Below are 27,433 nucleotides of genomic sequence, written 5' to 3'. Positions count from 1 at the left end.
CCTTAGTTAAATATTTATTGGAATTTAGAAAATGAGAGAGGAAAAGTTAAATAAAAAATATTATAAAGTTAAAATATTGTTATAATATAATTTTTATTTTGAAATTTGAAAAAGTTGAATTTTTGTGTGTGTTTTATTTAGAAGTTTGAGAAAGTTGTGGTTTGGAAAACTGTAATTATAAGTTTGAAAGTATTTGTATTTGAGTGATATTTGGAAATAAAATGAGATGAGATGAGACGAGATAAGACGGATGAGATGAAAATTATTTCCACACAACCCCTAAACCTGTTACATGTAACGGTTACTGTTCATCCTTCAAACAATTTTTTATTATTTATATTTCATTTTCTTATTCATTTTCGTTTACTTTGATTTTTACCATTTAAGCAAATTCTTTTATTGTTCATCATCTAAAACATATTTATTTCATTCTTTTCCATAAATATCTTGGAAATATTTTCGTGATATGATTCCGTTTTTTCATATTTTAATTTTATTTTAATTTTGTGTGTATAGAAAGAATTATGTCACATTGTATATAAAAATATATTACAAATATAAAAGATACAAGGATATTGTAAATTTATTGGTAATTAAAAGAAATATATGAAAATGATAAAAAAAATTTATTTAAATGAGATGGAAACAAAAAATGATAATGTAGGGTATTCTGTAAAAGTTAAAATAAAAAAAGTAAATTTTGACGATATTTACTAGAAAACAAGATAAAGAAACCACGAGAATGCTCTCATTTTTCTCTTTTCTGCACCTCTCCCTTCGTAGCCCGCTACCCAGCACCGCCACGCCATCGTTGGTGGTAAGTATCTTTGCCCCTCTCGTTTTCATTCTCCTCCGTCTTCCCTCTCCTTCCGTCTATTTGAAAACTTCGGCCACGTGGAACTCTTCTACGGGCCAAGAGCCGGCTGGCCGGCAGTTACATTTTTTTGTCAAAGAGAAAAAAAAGACACTTACACGTACGATTAGGAACCAAAAGGAAAAAAAAAAAAAATTATCATAAACTAAACTCTTCTATCGCCATTATAATACTCTCGTGACTCCCACTTCTCTCTCTCTCTCTCTCTCTCTCTTTCTCTCTCATCCTCCGGCTCTCCCATTTTGGCCCCTACCGGATGAACTGGTGATTCTCTTTCAGCTCAGATCTCGCTTAGCTTTTGCATTGTCGTCCTTTTTCCAATTTAAAGAATAAATTCCACATTCTTTGTGGTTAAATGAGTTTCTATTTCTGAAAAAACTGTTTGATTTTGATTGTCTTCCGGTTTTTGTATTGAAGTTCCGATTACTTTCTCTGAGATGTATTTGTTTGCGCGATTCAATGTATCATCACCTCTATGAAAGCACTATTTTTTTTTTAAATTATTTTTAAGCCTAGAAATGTTTAGTTTTCCCTTTAACTTGGCCTTCTCTGTTATAGAAGGTGTATCAATGTGTGCGTTTGGATCCGCAATCTCCACTTCAGTGTTTGGCATCTGATTTTGGGCATTAGTCACCCATTTTTGTCTCCTTTCGGGATTTTTTTCCTCTGTTTCAACACTAGACTTTGTTTTAAATCTGGATGTGCTTTTTTTTCCTTCTTTCTTGTAGGCTAAACTTGAGGTAGATATATCCAAAACTGTCTCGGATGATGGAATTTTATGGTTTTTCTGCTGAAGTTCCTCTTGGTTCACCCATATCTTAATTTTCTGTCTTTCTTTGAGTTTTCTTTACTCTCGTTTTTTTGTTCTTTTTTAGAGACATTGCTTTGATACCAATAATATTTTCACGTAGCTTTACCTTTTCCTTTATGTACATAATTCGGCAGAATGCTGCTTATCTTGAGCAAGACGATGTTACCAATCAGCGGAGCTAATACCTTATGCTTTTGATCTTTTATATATTTAGCCTTTTCAGATTCATGAAATAATGGAGGACTCAAAGGTGTTCCAAGGAGCTAAACTTGTTCATCTGAAGGTTCCTAAGTTTATTAGTTGATTTTAGCACAATGACCATTGATATGCAGCCATCTACGGCCCAAGGTGCGGGAACCAGCAGGTCTTCCTTTAGCTCTAGCAATGGGAACGAGGATACTCCTCTGCACAGCTCTACTGCTGTCTCAAATGGCGATGACTACGACAGTGATGGTTCTAATTTTGCACCACTGTAAGTGTCATGAATTCCTCTCAAGCTATTTTATGACTACTTCTGTGGTTTCTATTCATTCACAAGTGAGGTGAGAGTCATATCTTCTGGTACTATTCATTATGATTTTTCTCCTCTACTGTTAAAAAATACTTACTCAATTGCTCAAGGTATGTGATAGTGCTGCTGGTTTTAAAGAAATTTTGCTGGAGAATCAGAAAATTTTTCATTTTAATTTTAATATTTATTTGGAACATGTGAACAATTTATCCTAATTAGCCTGCCGAAACTCTAGTAAACCTGTATTCTTGTTTCTTGCAGTACACCAGCAACCCTTTCGATGGCAATTCCAGAAGAACTTGCTGGTGCTATTCCCTTGATTAGTAGATTCCAGGTGGGAAGAGACATCTTACAGCTATTCATGTGATATGATTTATGCAAAAAATAAAAAAAAAAAAAGGAAAAAACTTTAATTGACTTTTCTTGAAATCATATTTTCTTAAAAAAATGCAATGCTTGACTTGCTTTAATTAAAAAAAAAAAACATATGCTATATAGTTGGATTTTTTTTTCAGTTCAAATTAGAAAACTATTTGCAACCAATTCAAATTTCTTTCTACATTCGTAAAAGAGGACGTAACAGTAAAACCACCCACTCATGTATCTTTTGTTTTGACCAACCTACTATCCCACATTATCAAAATACCACCCCAGGTCCCTCTTGAATCAACACAACACTAATCTATATGATAGTCGCTCTATAGAGTGCGAGCAATACTATAGGACATTTGTTTCAACTCGGTTTCCTGAAGGTAAATGATATCGGCTTTTTAATCTCTCAACAAATTGCTAGAATGAAGGCCCTATCCTCTTCAGTCAACCTCCTAAAGATAAAAACCTCACTGCATGGCAACAAAAATCAGCATGCTCCAAAGCCTCCATAACAATAACAAATAGAAAGGTGGACAGGGGATTCCCTTATCATAAACCCCACATACTACTTTCAACATTATTGAAAATCGTATAGAAGAGATGCACTGGGTGATCCAACCACATCATTTCCCCCCAAAAATCAAGTAGATTAAAAATTCCTAATTTGCATAATTATAAGGCCTCGTTTGGTTATACAGATGGGATGAGATGAGATAAAAGTTGAAAGTTGAATAAAATATTATTATAATATTATTTTTTAGTAGTATTTTTGTTTTAAAATTTGAAAAAATTGAATTGTTTATAATATTTTGTGTGAAAGTTTGAGAAAGTTGTAATGATTATATGAGATGAGATGAGATGATTTGAACTGTGTAACCAAACCAGGCCTAAGCCTTTTCAATGTCCAACTTACATGACCCTCTTGCCTCTTATGATCTTAATCTAGTAATGATGCATTCTTTGGCAATAAGAACCAAATCAAGGATTTGCCTTCCATTAACAAAATAATTTAGCAAATCGGTAATGACTTTTGACAACATTGATTTCATTCTAATTGCAAGAACTTTGGCCACCATTTTATTAATTTCCCACTAGACAATAGGCCACGATCCTTAATATCAGCTATGCTAGGGTTATTTGGGGTTAAAGCATTGAATATAGCATTGACGCTCTTCTCGAATATTCCTTTATAATAAAGCTCATGGAGCATCTTTATAACATCTTCGTTCACAATATCCCTCAAAAAGGGCCAAGGGATAAATTTGATGCCTTAGGCACCATATAGGGCTCTCACCACTTCCCACATTTCTCTTCTCAAAGAATCTTTCTAACCAATGAGCCTCGGTCTCCTCCAGGAAAGTAAATGAGAGTCCATCCAACTTCAGCCTTCAAGTGGATTTTTTCATGTACTAGTTCTAATAAAACTCCACAATGTGATTACTAACATTGAAGGATCATAAGCAGCTTTGCCATAAAAAACTAAGGAGTCAAAGGAATTCTTCCTTCTATGTGAATTAGCTACCTGAGGAAAGACTTCACACATTTATCACATTTATTGCCCTCTTGAAGCTGAATTCCCTTGATTCTTGTCTCTATCATATTTTCTCCACAGGTGTTGTCCTTTCCAAGTGATGTCTTCCTTAATTTCTTTTCATCATTCAAGGATCTATCTTCGTTAGTCACATCATTGATCTTTAAATCTTTCCTATATTACCAATCACTCATTCCAAACTCATAAATCAGCTTTCAAAGCTTTTAGTTTACATGCCAAGATATATATATATAATTTTTTATAGGTAATAAAGAAGTTTTATTCATAAGAAAGAAGGCATGGCTCAAGTAAGCAAGATGTATACATGAGAAGCACCTAACTAGAGTTTACAACCGAAAATATTATGGACATTTAGCCTATTAAAATCACTGACCCCCCGTCCATAAGAACAAGGTTTTAAAAAAGAAAAGAGTATAAGGTCATTCATTGTCCTCTCGCAATCCTCGAAGCTTCTCTATCATTTCTCTTGTGCCAAATGCACCAACACATACATATAGGGGACACCTTCTAGATTTCTGCCACTTGGGGATTGCCTTGGAGGCCTCTCCAACTTGCTAGAAAGCCCACCAGCCCACGAGGCATGACTAATGATATCCTAATTCCTGCAAAAAAAAATCATCCCGCATGGTCCTAGCCACCTGACAATGTAGAATCAGGTAATCTACTGATTCCCCATTCTTCTTACACATCCAACACCATTACAAGATGTTTCCTAAAGTTGTCTATAGTAAGAATCTCGCCTAAGGAGGCTGTCTAAACAAAAAATGCTGCTTTCATAGGAGCTTTCGTCTTCTATATATTCCTCCAAGGAAGAGTGTTCATGTCGTGACTAGTTAGAACTTGGTAGAAGATCTTACTGTGAATCTACCTTTCTTGGAGGGGCTTTAGTTGATCTTGTCTATGGTTCCTTTGGTCATTCTTACGGAATACAATAAAGCAAAGAACTTGGTGATAACCTCCAACTCCCAATTCCGTGCTATCCTAAATGAAATCTACATTGCATTGAGGAGAGCCACTAGAGAAGACCAAAAGATCAGCTACTGAGGCATACTTCGGCCATACAAGCACGAAGATGGCAAGGAATGTGTCTTTTAGGCTTTGTTCACTGCACCATTTGTGATGCCAAAACTTGACTTGAGAACCGTCACCCACCTTGAAAATCTCTCATCCTTTTTCTAATATGTTTCCACAAACCCACCCTGAATGGTTCGCTTACCTCATTCAAGCACCTTTTTCCCCAAGCTTCCCCGAACTTCGAATCTATAATTGTCTTCCATTGGGCCCCTCTTTCTTGTTGGTACCGCCACAACCATGTATCAAAAAGAGCTGGTTGAACTTCCTCAAGTTATAGATCCTCAATCCACCCCCAGATGAAATTTGAACTCGCCCCCCATCCCAAAAAAGCCTTCTCGCAAGGTCATAATTGGGACCATACACTGGAAAGGCCCATTCAAGTCATCCTTTCTTAATACCCTTAATAATAGATTGTGATCCAAAATGGTGCAACTTTTTCTATCTATAGTTCCCAATAATTTTTAGCTCCTTTTCCTTTTTGTTAGTTAGGTAGATATATTGTATACTTCTTGTGTACAGAGCATTTCATATCGATAAAATCATCCTCCATGTAAAAAAAATATTTCCTCTCATTGTAAATGAATAACTTCAATCCATATTATGCATTGCTTTCCCTGCTTTTGTTCTATGCAAGTTGGTATTAATGCTTCTGTGTCATTTGCTCTTCATAGGTGGAGGGCTTTCTAAGATTGATGCAGAAACAGATTCAGTCTGCTGGAAAACGTGGTTTTTTTTCAAAAAGATCTGTAGGTTCTCAAGTTCGGGAAAGATACACGTTTGAAGATATGCTCTGTTTCCAAAAGGTGATGGCATGCTGTGTCTATTGACACCACATTCTGTTCTATCATTGAAGATATAAATAAACTATTTTTTTACAGGATCCTATACCAACTTCGCTTCTTAAAATTAACAGTGACCTAGTAAGCAGAGCAACAAAACTGTTCCAAATAATTTTGAAGTACATGGGTATTGATTCATCTGATCGAGTTACTCTGGCAAACTTAGACGAACGGATTGAGCTTGTTGGAAAATTATACAAGCATACTTTGAAGCGTTCAGAGCTGCGAGATGAACTTCTCATTCAGATTTCAAAACAAACAAGAAATTGTCCTGATAGGTATGCCTCTCATGTGATACCTTATATTTTATAAATCAGTATCGTTTGGGCCTGTTGTTATTAGCATTGTGACACGAGCAAAATGTTCACATCTCCACATTCATAGCATTACAGTATCTCCTCTGTTCCACCTTTTCTGAAGCAAAGTCTCCAAGTTATGACTGGCCTTTCATATCGGAACTGCTATGATTCCTACTCATAATAATGTTATCATACCTGCTCTTATTATTTCAGGCATTACTTGGTAAAAGCATGGGAGTTGATATATTTGTGTGCATCCTCTATGCCTCCTAGTAAGGACATTGGTGGATACCTGTCAGAGTATGTCCATAATGTAGCCCATGACACGAGTGCGGATTCCGAGGTTCGTGGGCTTGCATTAAATACACTAAATGCTCTGAAGCATGCGGTGAAGGCTGGTCCCAGGCATACAATACCAGGGCGTGAGGAGATTGAGGCTCTCTTAACTGGTCGAAAACTCACGACTATAGTATTTTTCTTAGATGAGACTTTTGAAGAAATCACTTATGACATGGCGACCACAGTGGCTGATGCTGTTGAGGTGTTTTTTTAAAGTACTTTGTATTTTTATTTAATATGCTTTTTTAGCCTTTAGTTTTACGTGTGTCTGAACTCATTTATCTGCATATCTACTAATAAAAAAGAGTTTTATCTTGAAGCCTTCAAATATGCATTATTTTAAATCTTCATTAAGATCTGAAGAACTTTGTATCAACTGAACTCATTTATATCCACTTCAGGAGCTTGCAGGAATAATTAAATTGTCAGCATACTCTAGCTTTAGTCTGTTTGAATGCCGTAAAGTTGTTACTGGTTCTAAATCACCTGAGCCTGGAAACGGTATCTTATTCTATCTGCTTCTTGATTGTTTCCTCAAGTAAGATGTATGGAAATAGTAATCTATGCAGGACATTTTTTGTCACACAGAGGAGTATATTGGGTTAGATGATAACAAATATATTGGGGATCTGCTGGCGGAATTCAAGGCATCGAAGGATCGAAGTAAGGGAGAAATTTTGCACTGCAAACTAACATTAAAAAAAAAGCTATTTCGTGAGTCAGATGAAGCTATAACAGATCCCATGTTTCTGCAGTTGTCCTACGTTCAAGTATGTAACTTTTTATCTAAAAGACTAGTGATGCTCATTTTAAAGTATTGCAGCATTGCTTTCTCAACTCTGTGGAAGTATTTCTTGCTCTTGTGAGCAGAAAGTGATTCTTTCATAGATGATGGAAGCATCTCTGAAGTACCTACCTAGCAGTTTCCTTGTTACCCTTTTTTTTCCTTTGTTTTTGTTGATACCCAGTTACAGTGTTTTTTGATACCTAGTTGTATTGTTACAGTTGCAACATGATTATATATTAGGCAATTATCCTGTTGGAAGGGATGATGCTGCCCAGTTGTCCGCATTGCAGATCTTGGTTGAGATTGGATTTGTTGATAGACCTGAATCATGCGTGTGAGTGTTTTGTTACTTTGTCTTACTTCATCATATTCATCCCCTTTTTTTTCCTGTCACTTATTATTTAAAGGTGTTCTTCTTGCTTTCATCTTCTCGTTGATTGGAAACATTGGGTAGTTCCTTTTTGTTTTATTTTAATTATATTCAGACATCCAATTGTTTAATACCCTAATATTTTTTAATTCTAATTTTCAGTGATTGGAATTCACTTTTGGAACGATTCCTACCCAGACAAATTGCAATAACACGAGCAAAGCGGGAATGGGAATTAGATATTCTTTCTCGTTATTGTTCTATGGTAAGAACTAGAATTTTGAAGTTCCTTGTGCATCCATGACTAACCTGCTGCAAAGGAAATTAGTGTTCTAAGTCCATTTGTTTTTTTTTCCCTAGAATTCATTTTAATTTAACTATAGAGCACTTTCAACTCTTATGTATAAGTTTATTATAATATACTAAAAAAAATACTTTCTGATGATGTTCTTTTAGCTCTTTAGACCTCTAAACTGTTTTTCTATGACAATTTTACTTAAACTTATCTTGTTTGCTTCCCTCAGTGTATCATCTGCTGTTTTAAACTAAATTGCCAATATTTTCACTTATTGAAAAGATGACTATTTGTGGCTTACTAAGTTTTTCCCCCTATTTTGGTTGTCTAACCATTTTCTCATGCATGCACTGTTAGCTGTCTTCCACTTATATGTCAATCTTTACTTATGTCATCACTACATGTTTAACTGATGGGAGCAAGTTGAAAAAAAAAATCTGATTTGTTTTTTGCTAGGAACATTTGACAAAAGACGATGCAAGACAACAGTTTCTGCGGATATTGAGATCACTTCCTTATGGGAATTCAGTTTTCTTTAGTGTTCGCAAGATTGATGATCCTATTGGACTCCTGCCAGGACGGATAATTTTGGGCATTAACAAGAGGGGGGTAAGACTTAAAATTATATTTTCACAAATTACATAATTTCTTTCCATACTTTGATAAGCCAATTGCCCTACATTTATTCGTTTTCTCATTTGCCGGTAGGTTCATTTTTTCCGTCCAGTTCCAAAGGAGTATCTACATTCAGCTGAATTGCGAGACATAATGCAATTTGGTAGTAGCAACACTGCTGTCTTCTTTAAGATGAGAGTTGCTGGTGTTCTTCACATATTTCAATTTGATACCAAGCAGGTTTGATCACCTCTCTAATTTATACATCAGTAGTCCATTGTTACAGTTTAACCTTTGAACTATTTCATGAATTCATGCCTAAGTAGTTATTTCTCCTTTATTTGTAGGGAGAAGAAATTTGTGTTGCTCTTCAGACACATATAAATGATGTCATGTTGCGTCGTTACTCTAAAGCTCGGTCCAGTGCTGGCAGTTCAATAAATGGAGACCTTCCTAACAATTTTAGACCTCCTAGCATGGAAGTGTATGAGAAACGTGTTCAGGATTTGTCTAAAGCTCTTGAAGAATCTCAAACCCGGGCTGATCAAGTAAGACTTGTACGAAATTCTAACAGATTGTACGAAATTCTAACAGATTGGAATTGGAAAATTTGGTAGTGAACAAATTATTCCAATTTCATATTCCAATTCCAAGGTCCCTATCCTCTCTTCTTTTTACTTTTTTTTTTTTTTTTTTTTGGGGGGGGGGGGGGGGGGGGGGGGGTTTAAGGCCTCGTTTGTTTTCAAGAAACATCTCATCTCATCTCATCTCACTCACTTCATCATTACAACTTTCTCAAATCCCCACACAAAATAAAATAAACAATTCAACTTTTTCAAATCCCAAAACAAAAATAATATTAAAAAATATATTCTAACAATATTTTATTCAACTTTTTAACTTTAATCTCATCTCATCTCATCTCATCTCATCTCTGAAAACAAACGAGCACTGTGGACCTGTAGTGGCTGCGTTGGTTGCACATAGATAAGAATAAACCTGTCAATCTAGTGAAATTTACATACTTGCTCGACTAAAGCACCATCAAGGTCCCATGGTTGAGCTTATAGGTAAAACTGCACCAACTAAATTTAGTCTAAAGCAACCTCAGGTGAGATAATCACAAACACTAAGGGCTTGTTTGGGAAACTCATCTCATTCCATCACATCTCATAATTTCTCATAATTTTCTTCCCAAACATCACTCAAACACAAACACTTTAATTTCAAATCTTCAACCTTTTCATCTAATAATTACCTAATCATTATAACTTTCTCAAACTTCCAAACAAAATACAAAAAATAATACTATTCCAAATTTCAAAACAGAAATAATATTAAAAAATCATATCCTAACAATATTTAAACTTTATTATATTTTTATTCAACTTTTTCTCTCTCATTTCCCAAAACCCAATAAAACATCTTAACTCAAACCAGTTTTCTACTACTTCACATAATTCTCATCTCATTTCCCAAGCATCCCCTAGATCTTTCATGATTGTTTGGATCCTTCCACTCATCCAAAGACTGAGAAATGTACTGAATGCTCATATTGCAAAGTTGATCCCTGGGTTTGAAACATGAGGGTCATTTCTTTCATACTAACTAAGCTTCCTAATTGGAAACTATTAATGGCCTTCTAAAAATCATCTAGGTCCTCATGTAAGTGGGGCTTCAGTTGATGGTAAGAGCTGGTTCATGTGCAGTAGAAGAAATCTTCTTTCGCGTATATACTATTATAGAAGTTTTGATGCATCTCCCTCATGGAATTACATCTGGTATTGAAGTTAAGCTTGTTATTTTAGTTTTTACAAGAACTGCGTGAAAAACAAAAGCAAGATATGAAAATGCAAGAAGAACTAGAGGAAATGAAAGAATCCTTGAGATCTGAGAAGCAAAACCTTGCAAAAGTTGCATGTGATCGTGACAGACTTAGATCATGGTGTGATGAAAAGGATAAGGCTCTTCAGGTTAGTATGATCAACATTGTGGAATTGGCATTATCTATTTGAGCTTGTATTGATTTTGAAATCTATTAGGCTGCACTGCTGGAGAAAAGGAGCATGGAATCGAGGTTGGCCAAGTTGGGGAATCTTATGATAGAGAACAATACCAAAAAAGATATGATTGGAGCTGATACCCAGGTAAATTTTGCGGAAATGAATTCTTGGTGTCAATAGGAATATATCTGTTAATTAATTCATATGATTATAATAATCTCTTTCAACAATAATGGGTTTTTACATGATGGATGAATAACTTTTGTATTGTGAACACTTTAACACAGTTGTTACAAAAACTCCAAGATGAGTTAAATCTTCGTAACGAGGAGTTTCATGCAGCTGAAGACATTATGAAGAAGCTGGTAAATGAAAGATTATCATTGGAACAAAGGATGTCTGAACTTGAAAAGAAGAAAGCTGATGAGGTAGCACTGTTAATACTTGAATTGGTTTTAGACACCTCTATCATTTTCACAAGGTTAGAAATTTAATCCATAGTAATTATTGAAATGCAGATAGATTTTCTTGAGAAAAACTTTGATCAAGAACGTAAAGCCTTGAAGTTTCAAGTTCTTGAACTTGAAAAGAAGCTTGAAGGGGTCACACAAGAATTAGCTATTGCTGAGTCAACTCTTACAGTCAGGAATGCTGATCTAGCTTCATCACAAAATAATCTAAGGGAATTAGAGGAATTGAGAGAAATGAAAGAGGTTTGATACTTTTGATCTTACGTAATTCGTTGAACTTCAGTACCTACTTCAATTGGATAAAAAAACTTCAGGCCTTGATGTAAATGTCCACTTGCATTTAGGATATTGATAGAAAGAATGAGCAAACTGCTGCCATTTTGAAGATGCAAGGGGCCCAACTTGCAGAGTTGGAAGTGCTCTATAAGGAAGAACAAGTTTTAAGGAAGCGTTATTTTAATACCATTGAAGGTTGGCATTTTCTAATACTTCAATGGGGTGCTTTTTTTACAGCTTTAGAATGTTGGCCTTTATTTGTGTAATCTTGAAAAGTCTATCATTGCAATAAACAAAATATTATCTCTTGGATACATTTCAGATATGAAAGGCAAGATCAGAGTTTTTTGTCGATTGAGACCTCTTAATGAGAAAGAGATTGCTGAAAAAGAAAGAGATTTACTTACAAGTCTAGATGAGTTTACGGTTGAACATCCATGGAAAGATGATAAACTCAAGCAGCATATGTATGACCGTGTGTTTGATGGCACTGCTACTCAAGAAGATGTGTTTGAGGATACAAGGGCAAGTTTGACTAATTTAAATATATTATCAACTTATGGGATCTTATTTTTTCTCTATAGTGAGTGCGTACTTGTGCATGCTCTGTAATTTTCAATTCATAATTTTATTTGCTTTTATTGTTTTAATGCAGTATCTGGTGCAGTCTGCTGTGGATGGCTATAACGTGTGCATATTTGCTTATGGTCAAACTGGATCTGGGAAGACATTTACAGTTTATGGATCTGAAAGCAATCCTGGACTTACCCCCGAGCTACTGCAGAGTTATTTAAAATCATAAATCGAGATGACAAAAAATTCTCATTTTCATTGAAGGTGCAATTGTTGTAACAAATTGAATTATTTTTCCAGAAAATTTCATCAGTTTTATGGTTGATAGATCTTCAATTCACTTTATATACAAGCTTGAAGGTTACAACCCTCAACAAAATAAAGTTGTAGCTATTGCTCAATATTTCTCATTTGCTCGATTATGTTTCTAATTAGTTGTTCATCTATATGATTTGTATTTATTGTTGAAGAATTGACATCAATCTGTATTGATGCAGGCATATATGGTGGAGTTATACCAAGATACACTTGTAGATCTTCTATTATCAAAAAATGCTAAACGCTTAAAATTGGAGATTAAGAAAGACTTGAAGGTATGATGTTATCCAGTTTCCTTTGTAATTTGTATTTTCTTTGAGAAATATTATAAAGAGTTTCAATCTATTAGATGGTAAATGTTGTCCTTTATATTTGATCATATAAATAATGATAGCATTCCCCTTTGAAAGCTGCTCTTGATGTTAAGACTCTGTCATGTCAGGGCATGGTATCTGTAGAAAATGTAACAGTTGTATCAATTTCAACATTTGAGGAATTGAAGAGCATTATTCGAAGAGGATCTGAGCAACGACATACATCCGGAACTCAAATGAATGAAGTTAGTTCAAGATCTCATCTAATACTTTCAATTTTTATTGAAAGTACCAACCTTCAAACTCAATCTGTTGCAAGGGGAAAGGTATCGTCATTATCAGCATATTGTTTATATGTTTGAACATACAATGATATATGGTTCATGTATGCTTGAAAAGGAAAAAAATGTAAAGAATTTTTGTACTTCTCCAGAAATGGCCCCCCAAGAATCCATAAAGCCATCCAAGTTTTTTTCTCATCCCTGGGTTTATGCACTTTGGACATGGACAATGTACATTATTTTGTCTTGCTCTTTTTGTCCTGCAATGCAAAGAAGGATAAATTTAAGTGTGATGATGCTAGAGATCGGGATTGAGGCCTTGTCTTGGTTGCTTGTTGAATTAATGTCTTTTATGGTTTTATGTGACCATCGTATGATTTCATTTGCAGCTAAGTTTTGTAGATCTTGCTGGTTCAGAAAGAGTGAAAAAGTCGGGGTCTTCCGGTAATCAACTCAAGGAAGCTCAAAGCATCAATAAATCACTTTCAGCACTCGCTGATGTTATTAGTGCATTATCTTCTGGTGGTCAACACATACCTTACAGGAATCACAAGCTAACCATGTTAATGAGTGATTCACTTGGTGGTAATGCCAAAACACTCATGTTCGTAAATGTATCACCTTCTGAATCAAACTTGGATGAGACATACAATTCTCTGATGTATGTTATCTCTCTACTGTTCACACCTCTAATTTTCTTTTGGGGTCAACTTGGTGTGACTTGCTTCCTCTCCTCACTAACTTATCCTTAGCAATACGTTAATAAGTTATAAAGCTTGATTGTTATTGAATCAGTGATAAGCAATATGGAATGAGAACATGAATTCTTACTATTAATATGAATTTATGTTTCTGTTCTTTTCTAAAACTCAGCATTACGTATTGCTTGATTTTGCAATTTTAAGTTGCTGAGCATTGTAGTTTCATTCCAACTTGGTGGCATATTGATGTAGGAGGACATTGTTAGTTATGAATTGTCTTCATACCTAGTGCCTTGACTTATTACTTTGTTCTTTTCCTTTTCACGGTATACAAGTGTTTGTTCTTATCATGCTTGCCTCTGCTAATTCAGGTATGCATCTAGAGTTCGATCGATTGTGAATGATCCAAGCAAAAATATATCATCAAAAGAGGTAGCTCGATTGAAAAAGTTGGTCGCTTATTGGAAGGAGCAAGCAGGTAGGATGGGGGATGGTGATGAACTTGAAGAAATTCAAGAAGAACGGCCAACAAAAGACAGGACAGATGGTCGTCATTCCATGTGATGTTTCTATCATACAAGTTGAGTGAATCATTTTCTTGTGAAAAATAGCTGAGGCAAGTTGCCACGCTGGGTTTTGGGCAGGTAAGCTAGGGCTTTGGCAAGGTCGATTGACTACCTTGGTAGTTACTTCATGTTGTCGATTCATGATTATCTTGCACCAACAATGTACTAAAGCTGGAGGTGCTGTAGTTAGTTTAGCAGGATTTAAGTTGTATAGCCTAATGTATATTTTATCTTTTGTATCTTAGAACGAAATATTTATAAGAACTTCAAACTACAAATGGTAGGCGCAACTAGTCAGCCGCAATATTTAGAAGCGTTAAATTCATCACAAATATGTAACTTTAACAATTCACGAAGAGGAGATAGTCAACAATCTTAGATCGAGCTCATTTACACAAACAATTGCCTTTGGTGCCTGGGTTGCAAGCAAAGATGAGATATTGTATACCTTGATACTTGTCCAATGGAGTTGTATGACACAAAGCTATGTTGCGTTAGTGGGACAACCTCGCAGTTCATACAACTTGTAGTTAACCAAGTGCGAGACATTGTGTCTTGAAAGCGAGTCAATAAAGGGACTTGGGTTAGGAGTTTGGTAACATCTAGACTAAAATTTGTATGATGTTTGTTATTGACATTGCTTTTTGAAAAAAGGAAAAGAAAAGAAAGAAATCCACCAAAGCATATGCTTCATATGTGCTTATTCAACCTAATGTGAAATTTAGTGGATGGTTTATTTGTTCCTCACTTTTGAGTCTTAAATTTATTTTTAATGCCATTTTTTTACCTTTGAATGTCTTACGGGTGGATGTTCTAATTATTGTTATTCTAACATGGTGTCTATAGTCATAATTGATACGATTTTAAAAAGTATGATTGAAAAATTGATTTGACCAAAATTGAGTGATATTAGATTAAAAAAAAAAAAAACTATGCTCTTTGGTTGTGTTTGCTGAAATCAAAGTATAATGGTACATGGTGGTAGCGAGAGACAAAGTTGGTGAACGTGTCCTGATATTAGAGGGAGTCGAGCATGGTTTTGAGTTTTTTAACTCAGGGATAAAAATAAAAATGCTTGATCTAATATGCTTAAATTAGTATAGGGCATGATAAGACACTTTAGGTATAATACTATGCTGGTATTCTCTATAAGATGTTTGATATAAAGCACAACCTATCTTTTTGTATGAACAAAATTGAAAAAACACTGAGACTAGACATGAGGTCATGAAGTGGGAGATTTCTTCGTTTGTTTTTACAGATGAGATAAGTTGAATTGAGATAAAAATTAAAAATTAAATAAAATATTGTTAGAATATATTTTTTTAATATTATTTTTATTTTGAGATTTGAAAAAGTTAAATTATTTATTTTATTTTGTAAGAAAGTTTAAAAATATTATAATAATTATATAAGATGAAATAAAATGAATTACCTTGATACAAAGAGACACCCATGTGGGCATCCCCTCCTACTTCGTTATCTAGAGTTATGGCTAGGCGTTAGAGATGAAAACCACTTCATGGTAATGCCTGGACTTTGTGGAAATGATGGTTTAATTACCCGTCACATCCGCAACCTCACATAAGTATTATACTAATTTATAAATCAACATTTTCCTAACGATAGATGCCTAACTATATTCGATATTTTTGTAGTAGATCTGGTATTTTTATGGTTAGACCCTAAGGCCTAAGCTAGGATTTATGTAGAGGGGGCGTAGGATATATAAACATTTTTATATAACAAAATTAAAGATTATTTAAAAGCTTGCATAAATATATAAGAATTTTCAAGTTTAAATGTAAAATAAAAAATAAAAGCATTTAATATGCCAATTGATCTCAAATTTTTTTCAATAAATAAAGATAATTAATTATCACATTCCTTCTCAATATATACTAGCAAATAATTTACAGGAAAGTTTTCATTTATTTTGTTTTGAGATCTTATCTCAACAATATTAAAAGTTGAAAAAGTTCGTTCAATTTATTTTTATTTCAGTGTAAAAAAAATTATTTTTATTTTGAAACATTGTTTTAATAGTGTTTTTATTTAAAGTTTTTGGCTTGTCCATATTATTCTACTTAGGTTTCCAAAATAAAAGGTAAAGAAAATGATCTATAAAAAGTCATATTATGATGAATAATATTAGGTACAAGTCTCAAATAGACAAGTCTCATACAAATCATTTGTAAAAAAGTGAGTTATACTAATAAAGAATAATTTTTTTATACTTTTGCTTGGTGGGGTCTACTTTTTTACAAAGATTTGTATGAGACTTATCCATTTAAAATTTGTACAAATCATTTCTCTATTATGACATTCAAAACTAATTTAAACATTTGTACAACATAATAAATTAAATTAAAAATACTGCTACATATAGGCACAAATTTGCGCCTGCTCGCAAACGTCATTTGCCACGTCAACAATTATATTTAAATATAATAATAATAATTATTTAAAAAAAAACTCTGAAAATGAAGAAAATATCTAAAAAGGGAAGAAAGTTTTGCATTCATTCAAGTAGCAGTGTACATCTCGTTTGTTTAACATTTCGGCGGCTTCCTCGACTTAGTGCTATAGGATTTCACTCGCGGCTTTGGATTTCTTCCTCTCTCTCAGATCTTAGTTGTCAGTTTTCTTCCTCAGCGTTGTGGCTCCATTGTTGATCACTTGCAGCAACCCACCTACCCACATTTCGGCATCGTTGATTTGTTGAACATTAAAATTACAGCTTTTCTGATGAACTGAACTTCTATTATTCAAGAGCTGCAGTCTAATTATAGGTACAAAAAATCATTCAAAAACTAATCAACTACTGAAAAATTTCAATGATCACAGGTCATTCTCTTGTGAATAATAATGCATGAAAAAGAAAAATGTCTACACTTTCTTCCACTGATGAATGGGGTTTCTTCATTTCTTTGAATTGGTTCTAATATGAGTCAAAGAGTGGGTGTTGTGGGAGTACATGAGATGCTTGTAGTTGCAGTAATAGTTTCTATATGCTAACTTTAATACATCTCTAATAGGCCAAAAATTTCGAAAAAGAACAAGAGTAGAATAACATTGCATACCTGGGAGGAGAGAAACCACAGATCGATTCGCACAGAGAGAGAAACCAGGGTTGGGAACCATAGATCGATTCGCACAAAGAGAGTGCTTGGGAGGAGAGAAACCGAGAGGGTGCGGTGTGATGAAGTCGAGCAGAGGTAGAGAAACATTAGAGTTCGGGTTTGTGGAGAGACATTGAGCAGGAAAAACCAGAACATGCCATTTCAGAAGTCTCGAAACGCACAGTTTTGGAGTAAATAAAACAGTGCATTTCTCTCCACGTCGGATGTCATCTGCGGACAGGCCCGAATTGTGCCTAGCTTTAGACTTTTCCTCCACGCAAACATGACTTGATTAGATTTAATGGATGGAATAGTCTACCTCTAATTAGGTATAATATCTCTCAGATCAAGATCTCTTAAAATTTATGTTAAAAATTTAAGATCTAAAATGAAATAGATAGACATAAAATAGACCCTATAATGTTAAGAAAATGATGATAATAATTCTGTTTGGCAGCCAGTTCTTGTTTCCTACGCCGCACATCTTACGTAGCAAATTCGGTCTGAGCCGCCATGTCACGGATCATAGCATTAGATGAAAACTCTCACTTTCCCGATCGATTTCCTCCTCCACTGAAACTTTCGTGCTCACCTTCTCACTTCCTCCCTTCCTCCTGATTTCCTCCTCTCTCTTGTACCCCGTATTCCTCTCTCCCATGCGTCTCTCCCTCTCTCTCTCTCTTTTATAGAGGTGTAGACTTGTAGTTAGTCCGGTTTTGAACATATTTTACAACTGCACCGGTATATATCGGTTTTGAGATTTGAAAAACCAATACCGCACCTATTACACCCCTAAACTGGTACTTCTGATTTTATCGGTTCTGACCCAATTCGGCTCAGTTTGAGTTTTTCGGTATATTATATAGTATATATATATATATATATTATAGTATATAATAATTTAGTGATAATATATTATAGTATATTATAATATACAGTGACATAGTACTAGTATAACTACTAATACAATAGACTATAGTGATAATATATAGTTATTTATATAGGATTTTAAAATTTAATATTATATTAGCTAGTAATTTATCATATAATAAAAAATTATTTTATATATAATAATATATATTATATATAAAAAATTATATATAATATAAAAAATCATATAAAAAATATTTATATAATATAAAAAATTAATATATATATATATGAACCGTTCCAATATGGTTCGGTCCGGTATTAGAAAAATGAAAACTATAATCGGACCAATTTTGACCTGTTTTGATAAAAATAGAACCAGTACCAAACAAAACCCATCGGACCAGTTTACCGGTTCATTGATTTTTTTTTTCACCCTTACTCTTTTGTCTCCCTTTGTACTCCTTTCTCTCGTGCTCCTCTATGTGATTCTAGGGCAAACTCTAGATCTGCAATGTGGCTACTCGAGTCGACGTCGAAGAGGAGGTGTGCCTGCATCCATATCTATGCCCATCTCACGGTAAGCTTCCAGCCAGTGGCTGGTTTATGGTTCTTTAGTACAGTGAAGAGGTTAAGCTAATTTTTTGAAATTATTATACATTAAGTTTTGGTTAACGAGTGATTATTATACACTGATTTTTGGTTCCTGCTGAGTATTTTTGGTTGGTGAGAATATGGAGGTTGTAAAATGTTAATTTTTGCATGAATGTTTGAAGTTTTTTTGTGTGCCTATAGGCTGTTTGATGAAATTGCTGAGCCAAATGGAGTTTTGTCCAATTGATTTTTTTACAAGTAATTTTCTCTGGTAGCACATGAATGTTCTTCATCTGATAGATTTTAAATGCATGCCTAAAGAAAATTCCTCTCATCTCTAACAACGCACATTTCATTTAACTTCGCATTCCTACTCATTAAAGTAAACTGAGTACTGGACGGTTTTGACATGGTCATCAATGGAAATTTCATCCAAAACATTGAAGGTGAAAATGCAACCATTAGTGCTATCAAGTGTGCAATTACGTAAAATCATCTCTGACACCTCTCTTTGAACTTCTTTAAATTTCGCATTTATATACAACGTTTGAAACTACTTCTCAATGGGGAATGAGGATACACATGGGATCATTTAGTTGCAAGAATTGAAATCAATTATCGTCTTGACCTCCACATTTTTCCTTAGAGCATTGTCAAATTGATTGACAAATTCATTCAATGTCATACCATAATGCACAAACCAGTCGAAGAATACATTCATGCTTTTAAACCGTTGTGTAGTGCTCATATCAGCTCAAAATAGAATCTTCAAGTAAACTGGTATCCAGAATGACCTCTTGTTGTACAATCATCGCAGTCATGCATTATCACCAAGGTTATCCCAATTTCTTTGGCAGTTTCCATATGAGATGCTAGAGACAATATCTATAGCGACTGCCAGGAAATACAATGGTAATAGCACTCTTTATTGCCTAGTGTTGGTATATTATGATGGCTTTGGGAGCCCAATCATTTATGCACTTCAACCATGCTCGGAACAACCATATAAACATACTTGTGTTCTCACTTGAAATCAAGCTAGCGCTTAACAATATGGACTGCTTATGATGGTTTACACCAACAAAGAGAGCAAGTATTTGTTAGGTACGTCGTATCGAATGTGATAACATCTCTGAAATACTCATATGTCGCGTGACTTTGTGTATTAGCCCATAACACATTTCTGACTTTGAACTCGTCATTCACATCCACGAAAGAAACAAAGACATCATTTATCTCTCTTATTCTCTCAAAGTACTCACTAAGTGCTTCACCACCTCATTCACCTAACTTTAAGTGATTGACTTTGTCAATAAAATTCCTAGTATCTTTCTCTTGAAATCGAACCCCCTACGTCAACAACAAGTGTGTTGAACTCCTTGTTTATTCAAATACCTACTCTGTCATTCAAATCAAGCATTATTTAATTTTATTCATCGAAACACTTATAAGATCTAAAAAAATCTGGATTTATGTGAGTTGACAGTACTATGATCGTGAACAACCTCAACATTGGTCAAAACTCATACCCCATTCACCAGTGAGCATTTACCATCGACTTACAATTTGTTTTAATTGTTGGTCGTGGCCTCGAGACATTACTATAGCTAAGATGGTAGTTGCCGCCACACACACACCCGGTTGTCACATACTTCAGACTCCCATCTGCCACTCTTTTTGTCCTAAATGTCTTCACACCAAAACTCAATTGCTTGACATATCTTTTGTAATAGGCCATAAGCTCTTCTTCAGTGGCAAACTCTATACTAGATTTTGGCACTTCAACACATTCATCATCATCCGATACTTCATTAGCCCCCTCCACTTTTGATACTTCATTAGTCCCATTCGCCTACGAAGTTTATGAAAATGAAAATGTATGGTTGGGATTAGTATTTATATTATATACCTTGGATGTTAACTTATCGGGTTAAAAGTATAATATAGTTAGTAATATGACAGCTTTGATCGGTTGTGTGTCATGTACCTCTAGTTGATGAATCAATTACGCATTGGAGAGTCTCTTGAAATTGTCTCAACTCCTTCGGATTACTGACTGGAGGGTCGGGCATAGTTGGTAGGTGCTGCAATTAGGCACGGTGTTAGAAAGATTCAACTACACGTATGGAAAAACTTTAAAAAGGAAATAGAAGGCATCGACCTAGATAGTCTCTTGAAATTGCCTCAATTCCTCCAGATTATTGACTGGAGCGTAGGGCATAGTTGGTGGATATTGCAACTAGGCGCAATGTTAGAAAGATTCAACTGCACTTAAGGAAAAACTTAAAAAATAATAAAAGACATCTACTTGAAGAGTGTCTTGAAATTGTCTCAACTCTTCCAAATTACTGACTGGAGGGTAGGGCATATTTGGTGGATGTTGCAATTAGGCATGGTGTTAGAAAGACTCAACTGTGCGTATAGAAAAACTTAAAAAAAAAAAAAAAAAGGCATTTACTTGGATAGTCTCTTGAAATCATCTTAACTCTTCCAGATCATTGATCGGAATGTAGGGCATAGTTGATGGCTTCTGCAATTAGGCACCGTGTTAGAAAGACTCAATTGCAAGTATGAAAAAACTTCTTTTTTTTAAAAAAAAGGCACTACCTAGATAGTTTCTTAAAATCGTCTTAATTCTTCTGAATTACTGTCTAGAAAATAGGACATAGTTAATAAATGTTGCAATTAGGTACCGTGTTAGAAAATTACATGTACGAAAAAACGTTTAAAAATATAAAAGATATCTACCTGACTACTCCAATGGTACGGAAATTGATTTGATTATGTATTTGAAGACATAATAAAATAATCGCCTTGTGTTCCCACCACAAAGCAACCACAACCATACATATATATATTTCTCTTCTTTTCGCTGAAACGTAAAGATTAGATATTTGAAAGAAAATAGAAACGGAGAAAGAGGGAGAATAAGGATGATGGGTTATATCAACTTGTGTGGCTGTCCAAGCCTCTCCTCCGTTGTCTTCATTTGAGCCAAAATCTAAGTAAAGGGGGCAAAGGTAAGTTCTACGATGCTCCTCTTCTCTTATCTGATATCTCTTCCATTTCTTCTTTGTATTTGATTACTTATTTCTTTATTTACCACTACATACTAGGGTTTGATTAGCAATGCCTAAATTGTATTGATTCTTGATAGTTTAGACCTCTATCTTAATTTGCAGAAACAAAAGAACGGGGAAGGATTAGAAGGAAGGGGAGGAAGCGATGGCAGCAACCTTCTTGTGTTCATGGAATCCAACTTTAGTACATGGTTCCAGAAAAGTAAATTCATTGTATCCCAGATCATTAGAAGGAGTTGGACAGATTACACTAGATCAACCAACTGCGAAAAGAAGCTCAAGTCGTCATGGCTGTCCAACGAAAATATCCCGTAGGTTTTCTGTGTTTGCTGTGACCAAAAGTTCTAAAGAGCCAAGCAAGACTGAAGAAACAATCCCTTCTTGGGCCAGGGCAGATTCAGATGTGCCCCCTCCTTGGGCTCAGGATGAAGGCAAGGAAAGTGCATCACAGCAAACATTTGAGATTCCCTTCTATGTTTATTTACTTGCCTCAGCAGTGACTGCAATTGCTGCAGTAAGTTCCCTCTTCCTCCAATTCATTTTCATTCTCTGACCTGCAATTCTCTTTCCTTAAATTTTCTTATGCACCTCTTGGACTGCAGATAGGCTCTGTGTTTGAATATGTGAACCTGAGGCCAGTGTTTGGAATTTTGAAATCAGACAGTATTTTTTATGCTCCACTGCTTGGATTTTTTGCATTTACTGGCATTCCCGTTTCTGTAAGTTCTCTCTAATAGCTTTTTTTTTTTGCAAGCTGATTCCTTAGATGTTGAAACTAGAATATGATTCCATTAGGGTCTAAATTCTTGAATTGGTGTCTTAAATTATATTTCTTTGACTTTGATTTCTTCGATTTTTAATCAATTGTTGTAGATAGAAGCTTTCAGCTAACGGGATTTCATTGTTTGAATTATTTTTGCTAGTTACAAACTCTAAATAGACAAGTTTTGTCCAGACTTTTATAAAAATGTTGGTCATAATAAAATTAAAAATAAAAAAAAGAAGATTTTTTTACATTTTTTAAAGTGGAGTCAATTTTTTTACATAGAGACTATCCGATACTTGTCTATTTGAGGCTTATTTATAATATAATAGACAAGTACGTTCAAATCTAGTTCTAGATCAGATTTGCGAAGTATTGTGCATAAGTAGGACATAGAAAAATATCTCAATTGATATGAACTCACTTGATCCCCTCGTCAGCTAACATGAATGTTAAATGCTATACAGACTTTCCTGTGGCTCAAATCTGTTCAAGCTGCTAACAAGGAAGCTGAAGAACAAGACCGCAGGGATGGCTATCTGTAGGATTAACTACCCTTTACGGTTGTGATTTTAAATATTGAGGAGGATCATGTGGCGTTATGGAATTTATTTCGAGTGACAAATGACCCCTGATACAAACATAAATGTGAATAGTTTTACTAGTAATGACACATACAAAACACTTTTTTTATTCTAGTTTATATGAAGGATATTTATGCAAAAATTCAAATCAAATAAAAAACTAGAAAATGTTAGCATTTATTATGAAGTGGTGTTATTGCATTTCATTGATTTAAATAAATTGTTAAATAGTTGTACCCATATTATTATTGTAGTTTTTGTTCGGTTTTAATTTAAATACATTAAATTATGGTGGCGATGAATTTAATGGCCAAGTATGCAACTGTCACTTCCTCTCATCGGGTATCAATTAATTTGAAAGTCTTGCAATCATTTTACACTCATTTTAATTCTTTTGAATCCGTTCCCAGCCCCGACAATACTCTGTTCCAATAACTATTCATTAGGAAGAGGGATATCTCTCAAATGAATCATATTCGGAATTTGGATCTTACCATCGGGAATAGAACTTTGGATTAACAAAGTTTTTTAATCACCTAATCTGACTCTTACTTTGAATATGGATGAAAGGAATAAATCCCTTGCTATTGTTTATTTTATTTATTATAGAGTCAAAATATTCAAAGTCAAAGCCTTAAGAATATTAGGATCATCTAAAGTAAGAGTTCGATCAAGAAAGCGATCAAAATGAATTGGACCATTAAACAAAGATGATTGAATCATTCCAAGTATACTAGTTTCAGATTCTTGAATCTAGCATCTCTCAAGAATAAAAGTACAGAAGCATTGATTCCCTTTCGAGGTAAGAGGTTTAACAACAACTTGGACAAAATCAATATGCAAGAATTTATAACCTTTAATAAGAAAATCGCATAGAATTTATATCCTTTAATAAGAAAATCATGAATGAATTTTTCGATTAAACAAACAACATTTTTCTTAAGTTTTTGAAATAGTATAAGTCTGTTCAACAGTCTTAACATTAAACTCAGTCTTAAAAGCATATTGAATCTAAGTAATTTTGTAAATAGCCTTGACATTAAGGAATACTTATGTTAATGCCTAAAATTAGCACAACAGACCGGAACGGGAGAAAGATACATTCCTGACCTGTTGAGGTTGTTCAGACCTCGATTAGTATGGTGTGGAACCCACAATAGTGGTCCGGTACGGTCACATGGTGTCTGTGCATATGTCCATGGTAGTGAACTAAAAATAAATACAGGAAAAGTAAAGAGAGATGAACATACAAACTTACGTGGTTTAGCACTGGCCCTACGTCCACGGTGATTCGAGGAGGGGAAAGTCCACTATAATATGCTTGCTTTATAGTCTCTCATGATATCTCATCCTCACTGTATAATAGATATCGGAGGTCTGTCTTTGGTGGAGATATCGTTGTTGAAGCTCCTGTCGTGAGGTTAAGGAACCCCCCCAAGGAGAAGCCTGGCCCAAAGTCCTTGAACTCATCTGGTTCCCCCTTCTTATCTTCTACCCTCTCATCCTTTATGTCTCATCCCCTCTCATTTATGTCGTATCCCTCATTTTCCTCCTGACACCCTGTCTTCCCTCAGCCTTTTGTCCCCTCTTTCTTCCCTCCTGATGAGTCCCCCCACCTTGGGCTGGGCCTAGAAAACACTATAGGCCTAGCATATTTTGTCCCTTATAGTTGCATGCGATTCTTAAGGGTGATTTGTTCCAAAAAAGATCTTGAGAATCTTTAAGATAAAATATTCAATTGAATTGATCTGCCCAAGTCCGTAGAGATAAATTTCGAGAGCTGATCCCTGGTTATCCATTTCACTTTGTTAAGAAATAAAGATCTCTGAGCGCGAGAAGTGCAAATATAGAGTTCGACTTAAAGAGATAAGCGGGAGATAGGCTCAAACACGTAGAGTGTAAACGCGGGGCTTGGTTTGGCTAGATAAGTGGGAGATGAGCTCGACCGCATAGAGTACAAGCGCGGGACTTGGCTTGGCGAGATAAATGGGAGATAGGCTCGACCGCGTTAGGCGTGAGCATGAAGCTCGGCTTTGGCAAGGGATATTCGCTACTGTGTAAGGTGGAGTGTAGAGCTTAGCTTAGAGAGATAAGCATGAGATGACCTCAATTGCGTAAGGTGCAAGCGCGAAACTCGACTTTTTGCGAGAGATGCACTCGAGATAAGTGGGAGATAGGCTCAATCACGTTAGGTGCGAGCGTAAAGCTCGGCTTTGGAGGGAGATGTTCTCTACTGCAAAAGGTGAGAGCACAGAGCTCGGCTTAGAGATATAAGCAAGAGATGAGCTTGATTGGGTAGGGTACAAGCGCGAAGCTCGGCTTTTGACGGGAGATGCACTCGATTGCATAAGGTGTGAGCGCGGAGCTCTGCTTTGGCGAGGGATTGGCTAAACTGCGTAAGGTACAAGCGCGAAGCTCTGCTTCTACGGAAGATGTACTCGGCCGCGTAAAGTGCGAGCAAGATGTTCAGCTTTTGCGGGAGATGTGCTTGATCGTGTAAGGTGTGAAGGTCGGGCAGTCGAGTGACCTGCCTGCCTGTTGGGTGCAGGGGGCCAAGGAGTCCCTTGCCTTTCCCGTTTGTTGACTCGTTGTTGAAAATAACTCAGGAGAGGCGATCATGGCTTGAGTGTAAACACTCTATATTTTTTTGAGGAGATGCTGTCTCAGGAGTAATGTCGGGCATCCAGAAATCTGGAATTGCACTTCACTGTGAGGTAGGCCAGGTTGCCTTAAGGCTGGACCGACATATCGACCTTCAAGGGAAAGTAAGTAGGAGATGTTTGATTGTGTTGCAAAATTTAAACTGGTCAGTGTAAATATTCTCCAATCACAAATGTGAAATTTGCAAACTTGAATCGTCATCCTGAAGTGTGGCAAAAGTCAGAGGCTCGGCGTTTGTTAGAGGAGATGTGATCCCTGGAGTAACGTCGAACAGTCAAAAGACTAAACTCGCACTTCGTCGTGAGGCAGGTAGGGCCGTCTTAAGGCTAGATGCACCTAATGACCCTCAACGGGAAGGTAAGTAGGAGATGTTTGATCATGCTGCAAAAGTCAAACTAGTTAGTATAAATAATCTCCAATTATGGATGCAAAATTTGAAAATCTCAGCTGTCTTGTTGGCGTCTTGTTTGATGAATATGGAGTGTGGCAGGGGTCTGAGGTGTTAATAGTTTGTCATTCCATTGTAGGAGATGGTGTCCTAAAAGTAATGTCGGGCAGTCAAAAAACTGAACTTGCACTCTACCAAGGGAGAGGTCGGGATGCCTTAAGCTAAGCCAGCCTCTTTGGTCTCCCAAGGGAGGTAAGTTACCGGAAAACTGAGGAGCTGGTCCATTCTTCACCGTGATGGGAGTCGTGGTAGGTTGTTGGGTAGCTGAGAGGTTCAACCTGCTCTTCTACGTGAAAGAGGTCAGGCCACCCTGGGGGGCTAGACCCGCTCCTGCCCGTTGACATCACAGAGAAGGTAAGTGTCAGGTAGGCTAGCACCGATCTCGCTTTTCGCCAAGGCAGAGGTCAGGGTAAGTTGACGGGTAGCCGAGAGGCTAGACTTGCTCTCCTCCATGAGGGAGGACGAGCCATCGGGGGAGCTAGACCTGCCTATTGACCCTCACAAGGAGATAAGTTATTGGGCAGTTTGGGACTGGAAATGCTCTCCATTGCAAGAGGGATAAAACAGTCTTAAGGCGTAACCCACCCCTTTGGATCCCACGGGGAGGTAAGTAGGAGAGGTGCATGTCCGCGTGCATGTGAATGCTATGGAGTTCATTACGACGGGGACATATTGAGACGTCCGAATGATGTTTGAGTAGGGCTGTACAACTGGTGTTTCGCGCTACAAGGATCAATTATGTTAGTAAAAACAAAATCCACATAAGTTTTAAGGGAGACAAACCAAGGCGTTTAGCCACTGTGGCCGATTTTTGCCTGACCGAAATTGCCCGCTACTGGTTGCTATTTCTTCTCTTTCTTATTCTTCTTATTCATTGTCCTTTTTTTTCTTCTCTCTCTCTTTTTTTTTTTTTTTTTTTTTTTTTTTTTTTTTTTTATCGAGGGAGACTCACTGTGGTCATGTGAAGCACTATTGCTGGGCCGACTATGTCCGGGGACTTGATCTGTGTGGCCGCTGATCGGAAGGGTGGTGGCAGGCGAATTATGTCGCAGGGGCTATGCAACATACCAT

General features: G+C 35.8%; 2 protein-coding genes across 3 annotated transcripts; both read left to right on the top strand.

Moving 5' to 3' along the window:
- Nucleotides 1–1,001: 1,001 nt before the first annotated feature.
- On the top strand, nucleotides 1,002–14,518 carry LOC121262557 (kinesin-like protein KIN-14E). The gene is given in 26 exon segments (XM_041165078.1): nucleotides 1,002–1,138; nucleotides 1,900–2,157; nucleotides 2,458–2,530; nucleotides 5,866–5,997; nucleotides 6,073–6,311; nucleotides 6,546–6,873; nucleotides 7,073–7,172; nucleotides 7,260–7,441; nucleotides 7,677–7,792; nucleotides 7,991–8,093; nucleotides 8,580–8,732; nucleotides 8,832–8,978; nucleotides 9,086–9,286; nucleotides 10,547–10,711; nucleotides 10,781–10,885; nucleotides 11,029–11,169; nucleotides 11,260–11,454; nucleotides 11,556–11,682; nucleotides 11,810–12,012; nucleotides 12,143–12,251; nucleotides 12,254–12,324; nucleotides 12,558–12,653; nucleotides 12,821–13,018; nucleotides 13,363–13,634; nucleotides 14,046–14,234; nucleotides 14,319–14,518. Coding segments are annotated over 25 exon segments (3,807 nt in total). The 5' UTR covers nucleotides 1,002–1,138; nucleotides 1,900–1,999; the 3' UTR covers nucleotides 14,323–14,518.
- Nucleotides 14,519–21,600: 7,082 nt separating this feature from the next.
- Nucleotides 21,601–23,433, top strand: LOC121263537. 2 transcript variants are annotated; one of them, XM_041166483.1, is made up of 4 exons: nucleotides 21,601–21,846; nucleotides 22,009–22,420; nucleotides 22,509–22,625; nucleotides 23,137–23,433. In XM_041166483.1, exons 2-4 carry the CDS (start codon nucleotides 22,052–22,054, stop codon nucleotides 23,212–23,214), a joined length of 564 nt encoding a protein of 187 aa, XP_041022417.1. In that variant the 5' UTR covers nucleotides 21,601–21,846; nucleotides 22,009–22,051; the 3' UTR covers nucleotides 23,215–23,433. The 2 variants fall into 2 exon arrangements, with proteins under 2 accessions (XP_041022417.1, XP_041022416.1); XM_041166482.1 differs by lacking the exon at nucleotides 21,601–21,846 and having other exon boundaries at nucleotides 21,855–22,420.
- Nucleotides 23,434–27,433: the final 4,000 nt, after the last annotated feature.

The sequence above is a fragment of the Juglans microcarpa x Juglans regia genome, chromosome 4S, assembly GCF_004785595.1.
Source record: "Juglans microcarpa x Juglans regia isolate MS1-56 chromosome 4S, Jm3101_v1.0, whole genome shotgun sequence".
Taxonomy (NCBI): Eukaryota; Viridiplantae; Streptophyta; class Magnoliopsida; order Fagales; family Juglandaceae; genus Juglans; species Juglans microcarpa x Juglans regia.
The sequence above is the reverse complement of the archived record's forward strand: the minus strand, read 5'-3'. Positions and strand labels throughout refer to the sequence as shown.